The sequence below is a fragment of the Martes martes genome (genome assembly GCF_963455335.1).
Source record: "Martes martes genome assembly, chromosome: 2".
NCBI classification, from domain to species: domain Eukaryota; kingdom Metazoa; phylum Chordata; class Mammalia; order Carnivora; family Mustelidae; genus Martes; species Martes martes.
The window spans coordinates 46,864,118-46,878,117 of record NC_137889.1 but is presented as its reverse complement, the minus strand read 5'-3'; the positions used below and the strand labels follow the sequence as shown (position 1 = coordinate 46,878,117).

Genomic DNA, 14,000 nt, shown 5'->3' with positions numbered 1-14,000 from the left:
TCGGATTTTTTCTTTTAATTATTTATCAGATAAAAAAGAAAAAATAGTGATTGTTTCTCTTCACCCCCAACATTTCAGTTTACCAAGGTCAAGTAGGAGAGAAATTGAACAGTAATTCATGCTCCTTGCCTGGAGCAAATTCTTTCCCTGGGCTCTGCAGCACCTCGTGGAGGAGGGCCAGGGCAAAGGGCTCCAGGCAGAAATACTTGTTACTGTGGCAGCAGAGTGGCAGTGCAGCTGTCCTCCTTTCTTCTCCCTGTTGCCAGAACATTCAGACCCTCCTGTCTGCCGCCCCTCCCCCCAGTACCATCCTCCCCAGTCCATCAAAGGAAGCAGGAAGACAGCACGTGAGGAGGCAGGACAGGTATGGCGCAGGACCGGGGAAGTACACAGCAGACGTGGCAGAAGGCCACATCTTCTGCTTCTATTGCACATCCTGGCTCAGATCCCCTGCCCTGAGCAACGGGCTCCAAAGCGAAATGCTTCTGAAGTTCAAACCAAGAACCTGCTGTTGTGTGCCAGGCTCAAGAAGGGGAGGTGTGTGGTTGTGTGGCTTGTTCTGATACGCATATTTAAGTTGTATGTTAAGTTATTCTGTGATGGGGGCAAGGCAGAGATTGTGCCTCGTTAAAAAAAAAATATGGAGTTTGGACACCCGGGGCCCTAATAGTCGCCTGGGCTTCTCCCCGTCAAGTTCAAAACACTAAGAATAACTCTCCAGTCCGCAGATCTTCTGCATAAGACGGAAAAGACAGCAGCATCCCCCCAACTACACAAGCCCCCTTGCCAGGTGTCATGACTCTGACACTCAGGGGTGACCTCTTTTTCTGAACACCTGGAGAATCTGGCCAGCGGCCCCACAGAACACCCTTTCACACCGTATGTTCCTCCACCAAGTGGCAGCTGTTTGATTCTCCTTCCTCGCATTACCAGTGAAAACAGAGTAGGACCGGAACAAGTCGTTTACCTGACCTTACAGAATAAAGTCCGGGGTGGGGGGGCGCCGGGGGGGGAACAGTGGGGGTGGGGAGAAGGGACTGGTTTTGATTTGGCAAAGCTGCAACTCTTTCGCCTTCATGGGCTGGAACAAAGCTGGCGGGTAAAGACAAACCTAACTGAGCCAACGGCAAGGACTGCAGGCTATGAGAGACGACAGGTCAAACACAGAACTGTATAAATTGTGGCACTATAAAGATGAGAAGGCAGGTCCATGATACCAGTCGGGAGCACGCCTCGCGAGCACGCTTCCAGAAATTACATCTGTCCTGTAGTGAGTGGTGGCATCCAGATACATCAAAGCAGTTCTCCTTCCTCCTCTTCCCAACAAATGCTGAGAGTTTCTCATTTAAATAACTATGTACACACACACAAGCCTGGTCTCTCTTTTACACGAGGGTCCTTCACTTGAAGGTCCTAGAATGGCTTTAGAGAGTCGGTTCCAATTGCCTTTTTGGAGATTTACTGCTTGGGACCAAACCTGTAGGGAGAAAAAATGACTGAGTTCTACACCAGGCAGACCTTTAGGGTGAAAGCATCCTAGTGTTTAAGGGGTCGAGTCTTCACATAAATAACGAGCCCGCAACTCCCTTCCTCCCACAAACCCCTTGGGGTTTGGCACCCTGACAGAGTACTGGGGCTGGGACTCACCAGCCCTGTGCCTGGCTACTGTCAACCAGAGGGACCCAAGCCCACCGGCAACCCGGGGAGTACAGCTCCATACCTCCCTCTGATAAGGACAGTTTCTCAAGTTCAGCTTCAAGTTCAGCGTCCGAGATCCTAGGGTTAGGCACACTGTTGGTATAAAATGTCTCAGGGGGGTTTTCAGGCAGATCCAAAGGTTCTTTGGTGGTATCCTGAAGAAGGATGTCCAATTCCTTCTCCAGTTCCTCACTGTCAAAATCTGGAAAGAAAAGATGGCATGAGGACATACAAAGTCCAGGGAGCAAATGCATTCATGAGTCAAGGATTGGGGATGGCATCACTCAGCTCAGCTCTACAAAAGATGTCCAGGCCTCCTTGCAGGTCCGAAAAATTGTATGAATCAGGAGGTAGAGGGCACCTCCGAGCAAATACACCCCCCTGCTCCCCCCCCCCCCCGAGCTAAGTCATCGAGGGTATATATTTGCTAACACCACAGAACTGACCCTACTTCCCCTTGCCCATAAAGGAGGATCCTCCAGTAGGAAGTCTAGTGAGGCAAGATCACTGCAGCCCAGAGAGGTTAACGGTAGTCTACCAAGAGGATAGGACAGATCCTTCTAACTACTGCTGGGGGTGAACCCCAGAGAGAGTCCTGCCTGCACCAGGAAAAGCAGATCTATGACCCAAGCCATCACAGCACAAGGAAGCGAAGGCCTCTTAGAAAGGAAGGAACAAAAGAACCGCCCTGTCAACTCACCTAAGCCATTGGTTACCCCACTGGCCAGAGTCTGAGAAACTTCATCCTGGGTGTCACACAGCTGGAAGAGAAAAGCACAAGGCCTTGAAGGTGGAGTGGCACTTCTGGGGGTCTTGGTCTTTTGGGATCAAGGTTCAGGGTTACCAAGTAATGCTGCCCCGCCTGAGAATCAAGACAATCTTCCTCAAGTGCACAAGGGAAGGAGTCCAGTTTGGGAAAAGAGGAAGCACAGCAAAGTCACACCTGCCCTCACTAACTTCCTTCTGTAGCTGTTCCTCCCTGGACCCCTCCTGTACCTCTTGGATCTGATCCACAAGGCTCTCTGCCTTCTCCACTGTGACATCCTTCATGGAGAGTTTTAGTGCTCCTACCCCAGCCTGATAGGCATTGAAAACCTAAAGAGGAAACAAAGTTATCAGTGCAAATAAAGAACACTGGGCAAAATACGTACCAGTATCGTTTCATCTCCGAATGATGACTTTGGGTTTTTTTTTAACCACCCGCCCTTGATTCAGCCCATGTTCACCGAGGCCAAAAGTTCCCAAAAGAAGCGAACTCCCAGCCCTACCCTGAAAACACCCAGGCCTCCTCCAAACAGCGCAGCCACAGTGGAGGGAATGAGGAGTGTTTGCTGGAGAGACCACCCAGATCCCGGAACTAGAGGGGCAGTGGTTACCATCTGATCTGTCTGGGAGGCGTAGATCCGGTCCAGGATGCCTTGAACAGTGTCCAGCTTGGCATGCAGGGCCTCGATGCGCTTCTCTGTCCGCTGCTTGGCCTTGAGAGACCTCAGAGCCTGGCGGGGGTGGGGGGAGGGGCATGGAGACTTGGTCAGGAAGGCCAGAGGGTCAGAGGAAGCAAGGCTTTCTCTGATGGTAAGACCATCTCAGGCCTCCTCCTCCTCCCTCATTTGTAAAGCAAGCTGTGGTGCCTGGACCACCTGCAGATGCTTCCCATCGTGCCCCAAGCTCGTCTCTGAACTGCTGGGGTACCACCGCCCACTGCCGGACCCAGGCACAGGTACACAACTAGAGGGGAAGAGCGGAAACTCACCAGCTGCTTCTTTCCTGCTCGGCATGCCCGGCGGGCTTCTTCTTTACACCTACCAAACACAGGGGACAGATCAAGATGACTGTGGCGCAGGATGAGGGTGGTAGTGTCCTGAATAGTCCCCGAGAGTCCCACTTAATGAAGGTACTTTCAAATCTGAAAATCAAATCAATTCCATCCAATGGCCAGAAAACCGACGCCCAAGAGCCCGCTGGCAAACTCCCGCAGCAAGCTGAGATATAAAATGGAACATATATGCAGGCGAGAAAGCCAAACCGACCAAGGATAAGCGGTTTCAGCCGCCAGGGAAGGAGAATGTGCCAACAAGGCACCTTAACAGCACAGTCCCATTTCAGTAGCCGGTAGACAAGGAATCAGTTCTGAACACCAACAGTGGCCTTGGACGTAGTCCCTGGCTTTCCCGCACTGCTGGGTCTCTCTCACTGTTAAGGAGGAGCAAGCATTTTCATTCGGTGTCCATACAGGCTACAGTTTGGAGAAGGGTTCGTGTGCCTTTAGCAAGGGTGCCTTCCCCATCTGAGGGGAAGAGCAGGGATCCCTCAGAAAGAACCTGGAAGGCGGACACTCGCCTCGTTCACTACGGTATTCCGAAGTATTCCTAAGAGCCTAAGACAAGACCCTGCTCGACAGACACTGTTAAAAAGATCCTGGCACGGAGGAGCAGAAACGTTAACACCAACAGACGTAATCTTGTCGGGGGAAGAATTAAAATTCCTTTTTTTCTCCTTTGTGATAGTCCGTGTTTTTGCATGACCGCTGCACTGAGCAGCGAGGACTTTGCTATTAGTAAAATAACTTTTCTTTTTTTTTTTTTTTAAGAGTTTATTTATTTGACAGACAGAGATCACAAGTAGGCAGAGAGGCAGGCAGAGAGAGAGAAAGAGGAGGAAGCAGGCTCCTCGCTGAGCAGAGAGCCCAATGCGGGGCTCAATCCCAGGACCCTGGGATCATGACCTGAGTTGAAAGCAGAGGCTTAACCCACTGAGCCACCCAGGTGCTCCCTTTATTTTTTCTTTTTTTTGAGACGAGCCCACAGACACCAGTGCTTTGCCGGGTGGGGGGCTGGGGCTGCTAAGCTCCGGGGTAGTTACCTCTCTGCTTCCTGGGACAAGGACTCCACCTTGCGCGACAGCAGCTGTTCACTCTGCATCAGCTGGTACACCCCGACATCTACGTCGTTGACCGGAGAGACCTTGGCATGTGGCCCTCGGGCAAACTTCACAATCTGAGGGACAGGGACAAATTACTGGGGCCCCTACCGCAAACGCTCAGAAATCCCTCCGGCAGGAAGGGCAGTGGGCGCATGCAGCAGGCGCTCAATAAGCCGTCGCTGAGTCACTGAACGAACAGCTGGACTTCCGTACCTTTTCCCCATTCTGCTCCAGAACCGTGACTCTCTTCTCTTTCTGCAGCTGCAGCAACACTAGGTAGAAGGTCCTCTCGTCCGGACAGGAGCCCACACAGAGGGTGCTCAGCTCTGACAAGGCCACCACGGGGTGGGAGGAGAGGGGGGAGTTCTGATACAGACGGTACACCTCCTCGGCCTTCTCCTGCAGTGGGGGAGGCAAACGTGCTTACAAGCCTGGCTGCTGCCCTTAGAGCCCCAGAAGCCCTGGCCCCATGTTCCCAACCAGGATTATGCAAGACCAGAGCAGGGGGCGCTGGCCTTGTCTCCCCTGAAGTAGCAGCTTTGGAAAGGAAAAAGAACTTGAGTTTTTTTAAACCTCGGAGGGAAGTCTGGTATATACAGATGAAAGAAAGTACGTGGTATGTGTATCAGGAGCTGGCTCCGTGCTCACCTATCCGTGTGGGACTTTGTGTTGCTGGGTCTCCCGGCCCAGGGGAAGGAGGAGGAGCCCAAGGTGGTGTGGTGGCACGGCCATGACCAAGAGCTGCGGCCTGCTTTTCAGCTCTGCCTGTGGAGCCCGGGACCAGTCAGTCTCACCGGTCCTCAGCATCCCTCTCACAGACTGAAGAAGGGGGAGAGATGACTTCCATATTCCCTTCCAAAGCTGGTCTTCCCAGTCTTAAGCCAACTGGTGATACGGCAAGCAAGAGCGTTACTAAGTCTCTAAGGAGTCTCAGGAGAGAAGGATGTGACAATGAGGTGGGACAGGGTTTGTGTTGGGAGCCTAAGAAATAGAAGTTTCAAGAAACAATGTCACTGTGTTCCTCTTACATGGACAGCACTCTCTCAGACTTCTGCAAATAAGAAATACTTACTGAGGTATGAACAGAGCGCTATGAAAATCTAAGGAAGGAACGCCTAGGAGTTCAGAGATGGCTTGAGGGGGACAAACGGTTGTTGAGAAGAATTCCAAAGGGTAAGTTCCTAGGTGAAGTGGGTGGGAAGGCTATCTCAGGAAGGGGGAAGGTCATGAGCAACGGCATAGAGTATGAGTCAATATGGTGTTTACGGATGTGGACAGGAAGGGGAGGGAGAACAGAAGCCCTTCTCTCTTACACAAGCTGTAGTCTCTTCTTTGCTGTCCTTGCCCTGCAGATGGTGGACAGTCTTGGAAGGGAAATGCCAAGGCTGGATTAACAGAATCTAGCTGGCAAGCGGGAAAGATGGATTCAAGGAGCAAGGCTTAGAGGCAGGGCGACCATTTATGCCAGAGACTGGGAGGGCCTGAATGGGGCAGTGGTGACAGGGACAGAGAAGGGATGGGTTCACGAAAAATTCAGAAGATAGAACAGGCAGTCCTCAGTAACTGGGCATGGGGTGGAAGGAGACAGAAGAGTCCAGGATGATGCTTCAGTTCTGGCTTGAGTGACCTGGTAGATATGATGGTTTTAATTAACAGCAAGAACACAGAAGGAAGAGCGTATTCTTTTTTTTTTTTTAATTTTTTTTTAGAAGATTTTATTTATTCATTTGACAGACAGAGATCACAAGTAGGCAGAGAAGCAGGCAGAGAGAGGAGGAAGCAGGCTCCCTGCTGAGCAGAGAGCCCGATGTGGGGCTCAATCCCAGGACCCTGGGATCATGACCCGAGCTGAAGGCAGAGGCTTTAACCCACTGAGCCACCCAGGCGCCCCGGAAGAGCGTATTCTATAGGAAAGATAAAACATACCATTTTGGACACGTTGTTTGGGATGCCTGAAGTATATCCAAGAAAATACATCCAGCAGATAACTAGATACACAAACCTGAAGCTCAAAGGAGACACCAGGACAGGATATATAACTCTGAAACTCCTCAAGCACACAGAAGGTAATTCAATTCCCAAGTGCAAATGAGTTACTCAAGGAAACTCAGAGAAAAGTAATAAGCTGAAGGAAGACCCAGGTTTAAGAGACGAAGGAACTCACAAAAGAGACCCAGAGCAACACTTAAAAGAGACCCAGAGCAACACTTAAGGAGAACCCTCAGTGTAATGACAACAAAATCAAAGAAATGGAAAATTTTAAGAAGTGAGGGGGCCACAGTGTCAAAGGCAACAGAAGAGTCTAGTAAGACAGAGACTCCACTTTTCATGTGATTTACCTGCCTTGTCAGATAATAACGCTTACTATAAAGCTTCTGTAGTGGGAATAGTGCAGTGTCCAGGCCAACACATGAATGGCAAGCAACAGTAAATGATGTTGGGGCAGCCGGGAGGCTTAGCTGGTTGAGTGTGCGACTTTGGATTTCTGCTCAGATCATGATCTCAGGGTTGTGAGACAAGTACCACATCAGGCTCTGTGCTCAAAAAGGAGGCTGCTTGAGTTTCTCTCCCTCTGTCCGTCCCGCTGCTTGTGCGGGCTCTCTCAAATAAAAAAATAAATCTTTTTTACTGAGCAGGGAGCCTGATGTGGGGCTCGATCCCAGGACCCTGGGATCATGACCTGAGCCAAAGGCAGACGCCCAACACCTAAAACACTGAGGTGCCCCAAAAATAAATTAAAAAAAAAAAACAAAAAACAAAAAATGATGTTAAGACAATTGACTATCTGTTTGGAAGAAAATCAGTTTTCCTTACCAGGTATACAGAAACAAATGCCAAATTACTGAAATTTATTTTTTTTATTTTTTATTAGCATATAGTGTATTATTTGTTTCAGGGGTACAGGTCTGTGAATCATCAGTCTTACATAATTCACAGCACTCACCATAGCACATACCCTCCCCAGTGTCCATCACCCAGCCACCCTCAAATTACTGGAATTTAAACTGAGAAAATGTTTTGTTTTTGTTTTTTTTAAAAGATTATTTATTTATTTATTTTTGAGATTGAAAGAAAGAGAGAGAGAGAGTATGAGCACAAGCGCACAAGCCGGGCGGGGGTAGTGCTGGCCAGAGGGAGAGGGAGAAGCAGACTCCTCACTGAGCAGGGAGCCTGATGTGAGGCTAGATCCCAAGATCTGGGATCATGACCTGATCCGAAGGCAGATGCTTAACCTACTGGGCCACCCAGGCACCCAAGAAAATATTTTTTAACATTTTTTTTGAAGATTCTATTTATTTATTTGAGAGAAAGAGAAAGACAGACAGGGTGGGGGGAGGGGCAGAGGGAAAGGGAGAATCTTAAGCAGACTCCCCGCTGAGCACAGAGCCCAATGCAGGGCTTGCTCTCTTGACTCTGAGATCCCGACCTGAGTTAAAATCAAGAGTCTGATGCTTAACCAACTGAACCACCCAGACACTCCTGAGGAAATATTTTAAAAAACTAATTAACCTTGTGGAGGAAGCCTTTGTAAGCAAGACCAGAAATTCAAGAGCCATAAAGGAAAATTTTTAGAGACCTGACCATAGAAACGTAAACTTTTATATGGTAAAAGACATCATAAATAAAAATGAAAAGCAAAAGAAAGACCAGAAAACAATATTTATATCCCTAACACTAAATATATTCTATCTATCTACCCCTAATATGCAAAAATACCCCTCCTAAATATAAAGGACAAATAAACCAATATAAAAATAAGCAAAAAATATAAACAGGCAACACACAGAAGGGGATTTGTAAATGGTCAGCAGACAGGGGAAAAGCCACTCAAACCCCAAATAGGAAGCATCATTTTTGTTCGTCATACTGGCAAAATTTAAAAGACTCATGTTATCCAGTGCTGGCAAGGATGTGGGGAGACCGAATACGTTAATGTGTGAATTAGAACAAACTTCTGAAAAGTAATTTGGCAATTTCTGTACATATGCATTTCTAGAAATCAACTCCATAAAAATAAAAACAGAAGTATACAGATGTATACACAAAGCTATCAAAGAAGTATTTTTTTGTTTTTTTGTAACAGAGAAATTGGAATGACTTCAATGTCCAACTGTGTGGTTACTACTGGTTAAATTGTGGCATATCAATAGATTATCATGGAGCTATCCGAAAGAATGTTATGTAGGGGTCTGGAAAGACGCTCATAACATACTGAAGTGTAAAGAAAAAAAGGCAGGTTGCAGATCAATAAGTAAAATAAGATTCTATTTCTGGAAAAAATGCATGTGTGCATGTATATTTTCGTATGTATGTGTACATTCATGTATTTATTCAACAAATGTTTACTGACTCTCTATTATGAAGCAGGTGCTGTTCCCAGAGTCCCAGCGCCAATGGAACTTCTCCCTTCTGGTAGGAGAGACAGATTATAAATAAGTCAACAAGTAAATAATATTTTTAGGAAGGATTAAATGCTAACTAAAATAAATAAAATAAAAATATAAATATAAAAAAATATATTTTACCTGTACAAAACATAAAAATATATATAAAAATAAGATAAAATAAAATAAAACAAAACAGAAAATAATACAATGGTGTGGGACAAGGTCAATAAGAAAATATAGGAACACCCGAGCACGCATGTGTGTGCACACACAAACAGAAAGGAACACACCTAAAGAGATGGAAATGGCATAAACAGAAAGGAAATGTTTGTTTCTTTGTATAATTATTTTAAACAGCAAACCTTACGGGCAATTTTTACTTTTCTGCATTTTTTCAAATAAAAAGTTACTGGCTTTCTGTGTATGGACTTAGGAAAATCACTTAACCTCAGAAGTAGGCTTTATTTTATAACAATATCTAGAGAAGACTCTTCAGTTTCATATAAGGAAACAAGGTTCCCTCTCAGGAGAAAAGAGCAAAGTCACCATATATTTGAAAGCAGATGTCACGGAATGAGCTCAAGTGTTAAGCACTCTGTTTCGTGATGTAAACTGGGTAAAGGTTTAACGGTACCATGCCACTGTAGAGTGAGATTTATTTTTCGACTTAAATAAGAGTAAACTACACTGCAGTTAAAAGTTACTGTTGGAGGGCGCCTGGGTGGCTCAGTGGGTTAAGCCTCTGCCTTCGGCTCAGGTCATGATCTCAGGGTCCTGGGATCGAGCCCCGCATCGGGCTCTCTGCTCGGCAGGGAGCCTGCTTCCTCCTCTCTCTCTCTGCCTGCCTCTCTGCCTGCTTGTGATCTCTGTCAAGTAAATAAATAAAATCTTTAAAAAAAAAATTACTGTTGGTTCTTGGAAGATCTATGTTATTAATTCCACTTCCTCCCCCATCTCTGCCTTTGCTCTCAAAAGCCTATGAATCCAAAACCACATCTGTGGGGACAAATGAGTCTACCTCCCTTTGTTCCAGGTTGGAAAACCTTGCGGTAAAAGACTGCGAAGAGGAATGGAGCTTGGCCCCCAGCCACACAAACTATCCTGTAGTTTCTGCGGGTCCCCGGCTAAGTCCTGGAGGTCAGGGTGCTGGGTGGGAGGAAAGCCATGTGGGTGAAGGGAAAGAAAGAGCCCTTCCCTTGAAGCAGATGCACACTGCTCAGTCAAATCGTGAGGGACAGGGAGAGGGGGTAGATTTTGGAGCTCTCCACCTCAGTCTGAGTTAGAGAGGGTGGGGTGTCTGTCAAGGTGAAGAGAAACTGGAGCTTCTGTGGGGACAAGGGATGAAGATGCTGAGCTGGCTCCAGCTGTGTGGAAGCCTCTGGGGCTATGCAAAGGTCCTGAGGTTGGGCTTAGTCTGTGAGTTTCAAAAAATAAGTACTGTCTACGCTGTACTTCTGCTACCTGGTGTTCAGTCAATCTGTAAACAAGCACACACAGATCAGTTCTGGCGGAGGGGTGGGGCTGAAGTGGGTGTGCACTGGGTTAAAGCGCACTGACAACAAAGCTTGGTCAAGGAGAGAAACAGAGCACTAACGAGACAGTGGCCAGGCCCCACAAAGGAGTCATTCTGTGATGGGAAAAACTTGGGAGGGTTTAGAGGCTGAGGAAGGAGAGCACCAAGCAAGGGAGACAGAATGTATAGATCAAGAGGGACTGATGAAATGAGGGGAAAGCTGGGTAGACACAGACTCAAGAGCCCATGTGGAAGAGAAGACGGACCCTTCATCCTCTGAGCCTGGGAAGAAATGAAGGCTCAAACGGGATGTTGAAGGACAGAAAACCGAAGGCTTGACTTAGAAGATTCTACCTTCTCAACGAAATGTCAGCAGAGTCATGTGGGTGGCGTATGGAAGGCAAGTGTGAGGGGGCTGGGAAAGGACAAGAAGCTGGGCTGAGGAATGGGTACGAGGGCCCTCCTAGAGCTGGGCCCCAAGAAAGGGACCCCAATCTTGGTGATAGGGTGATTTTCTCTAGCAGGGATGGCAGACCGTGGGGCTGGTCTACAGCAGTGGCTGTGCTGGGTGTCTCGGGGGGCCTGAGAGAGCAGCAAAGCAGCTGGGTGCATGCTCTAGGCTGGCTAGGGAAGGCAGGCCAGGAGGAAGCTGACTGACCAGGACAGCATGAAGGGACCAAGGGCGTGCTGGCCTCTTCAGTGAAACTAAGACCATCAGTAAGCTGAAGGGGAGAGGGTTACAGTCACAGGGGAGGAACTCTGAACCTGGTCTGCTGATTTAAGAGAAGGCCTAGCTAAAGTCACAAGGTCTTTAGAAATCCTCAGAAATGCATAACCAGTAAACTACAGAAGGCAAAGAATTTTCTAAACTTTAGCTTATCACTAATATCTACAAATACAGAAAGTAATCAACTGTATGTTATGGACAATTCCTGGACAGCCATCGCCTTTGAAATGTACAATCCAACTAACAACTCCATATAAAAGGTCAGATAAACTCCATTATCAACTCCGTCACCATGCAAAAAAAGATGTTGTTTCTCTAAGGATACACACAGGAACAGGAACGTGGAGGATCCTGTCATCACGGCGGATGCCATCCAGACCCGACCTCTCCCTTCTGAGCACCCACCTTAAGCAGCTCCATGGCTACGAGCACCTCCTCCGCAGGAACTTTATTATCGCCTAGCATGTTGGAAAGAGTCCACTTGAGGGGCTTCAGCAGGAAGACTCCAACCCCCCAGGAGATCCAGCTGCTGTCTACACTGGCCATGAAGTCTGACTCCCGCTGCAGCTCCCCTCGACTGCAGGCAAAGAAAGAAAAGGGCGTAGAGTAGGCTTAATGCAATGTCCCATTCCAATATGAATCCTCCCCTAAGAGACAAATTTGATCATCACCATCATCATAAACACCATTTCTTAGGTACCTACTCTGTGCCAGTGATTATGAGCAGCACTGTTTATGCTCCAGCTGAAAACCTCACGACAACTCTGTGAGATGGACATTGTTGCTAGCATTTTGGTCAATGAGAAAACTGGAGGACTGGGGTGAGAGAGGCCAATATAACTTGGCTCCAAAATGCAAGCTCTCCACTAAGGCTACATGAGCCTACCTTGGGACTTCCTTGTACAAAAGAAGCTCCATATGATAAAATGAAAATAACCATAATGTTAATTACTGTCAATGCAAGACCTAAGGAAATATACAAAGACGGTCAGAGAAAAGATTTTCTGCTATTCCTAAGCTAAGGTGGAGACAGGACATAAGCACTTTATGGTACTGGTACTAAGTAGCTACATTTAATGAATGCTTACCATCGACCAATCACTATACTAAGGGCTACGTAAGGAATATGTTTCAAATCCTCACGATAAACCTAACGACAATTATCATCATCATTTTATACTTGGTCTAGCTGAAGCTTAAAGAGGGGCACATAATTTTAGCGAGTGGCAGAGCCAGGATTTGAGCCCAGACCGTTTGGCCCTCAACTTGGTACAGTTCACTTTCTCAGACACAGTAAGTTTCAGAAATGGCTTGTCCCATCAGAGTCAGCCTATGGAAAGGTACTGGGGAGAAGGGAGACCCCTCAAAGGAACATAACAAACATGACTTTCTTCATTCACTGAAGCAGGTACTATGCTAGCTAGGCTGCTCTCAGTGTAGGTACAAATGTGATCTGCAAATGATTTAGAATCAGGAGACTACGGGGTCCAGGCCATTAGCTCTCACTAGCTGAGTGACCTCGAGTAAGTAGCTTCATCTAAGTCTCAGTCCCCTCTTCTGTCTGTTGAGGATAATTCTATCATCTCGCCCTCAGGACTGCTGAGGAGGTCAGATGATGGTGTATGCAAAGTATCTGCATACTGTTAAGTGCAGTACATCTATTAGACAGATATCCATGCTGCCGCCGCAGGTACCTCCAAAACCCTGCACCGGTCGCAGAGGGGACACCTACAGACCCTTCTCAGAGCACCGAGGTACCCAGTAAAGCCCTCAGCCTGCTTCATGTCCTCTGCTTCAACCAGCCTGTGCCAAGGACAAGCCAAGACAGTCCAGACACATGACCTGTGCCGGGGGGCTGCTGGCAAGATCCCCACAGGCCTCTTCCCCACGACTGCCCTCTCGTTAGTCCTGACCTTAGTTCAATAAATCTGTCTCACACACCTTCTGTGCCGGGGTAATTCAAATTTGGAAGCCCCTACGAAATAACTGCACAACGGGATTCCAAGCCAGACAAGTCATTGTCACCTCTGCCAGACGGGTTTCTCCTCTTACCGTCTGAATCTAATCTCATCGGACAATCGCGGCCCCCCAATTTGCCCGACGCCCAGTCTCCCTCTCCCTCCACACCCCTAACCCAGCCTCCTTTCTGGTCCTCCTGTGCGTACTGAACAAACAGATCCGCCCCTGCGCTCCAGACCCTGGGCTGGGCGCGGTACCCTCAGGGAGCCACCCCCGCCCCCTGGCCCGGACCCGCCCTCACCGTAGCAGGTCCTGCAGCACGGTGGCCAGCCCCAGCGGGACACTGCCCTTGCGCTGAAAGGCCTCCTGCAAGTCCCGCAGACGCAGGCGCACCACCCCCTGGCGGCGGCTGTGGCTCAGCACCAACGGAGCCCAGAAGCCCATCTTGCTGTCCCAGTCGGTGCTGTTCACCTCGCGACTCCTTTTGAAGGCGGAGAACAGGAAAGACATGCGTTCCTCATCCTCCTCCCACTCGGGGGGCAGTAGGCCCGCCGGGTCTCCCCCGGCCGGGGCCTCGGCCTCCCGCTCCGGGGACCACATCGGAACCCCAGCCCCGCCAAGGCGCCGAACACAACCCCGGCCCTGGTCCCCTTCCGCCCTGGTTCCTTCCCGGCTTCCGTTCCTTGACCGCCTCCTCCTCTGTCATTACGTCATCGCCACCCCCAGCGTGAAATAAGTCCCGCGCCTTCTTAAGCGCATGCTTCTCTCTGCCCTCCCTGCGCCAGGAGGCGGG

The 14,000-nt window shown here is 48.5% G+C and overlaps 1 protein-coding gene across 3 annotated transcripts; it reads right to left on the bottom strand.

Annotated features, from left to right (window-relative positions):
- On the bottom strand, positions 1 to 13,905 carry CHMP7 (charged multivesicular body protein 7). Of its 3 annotated transcripts, XM_080797564.1 has the most exons (10): positions 13,509 to 13,905; positions 11,654 to 11,825; positions 4,834 to 5,019; positions 4,561 to 4,694; positions 3,452 to 3,500; positions 3,075 to 3,194; positions 2,695 to 2,793; positions 2,399 to 2,459; positions 1,721 to 1,900; positions 1 to 1,477 (listed from the first exon to the last, which is right to left on the bottom strand). In XM_080797564.1, the coding sequence occupies exons 1-10, from the start codon at positions 13,805 to 13,807 to the stop codon at positions 1,425 to 1,427; spliced, it is 1,353 nt and encodes a 450-aa protein (XP_080653690.1). In that variant the 5' UTR covers positions 13,808 to 13,905; the 3' UTR covers positions 1 to 1,424. The 3 variants fall into 3 exon arrangements, with proteins under 3 accessions (XP_080653690.1, XP_080653691.1, XP_080653689.1); XM_080797565.1 differs by lacking the exon at positions 2,399 to 2,459 and having other exon boundaries at positions 23 to 1,477; XM_080797563.1 differs by lacking the exon at positions 1 to 1,477 and having other exon boundaries at positions 1,565 to 1,900.
- Positions 13,906 to 14,000: the final 95 nt, after the last annotated feature.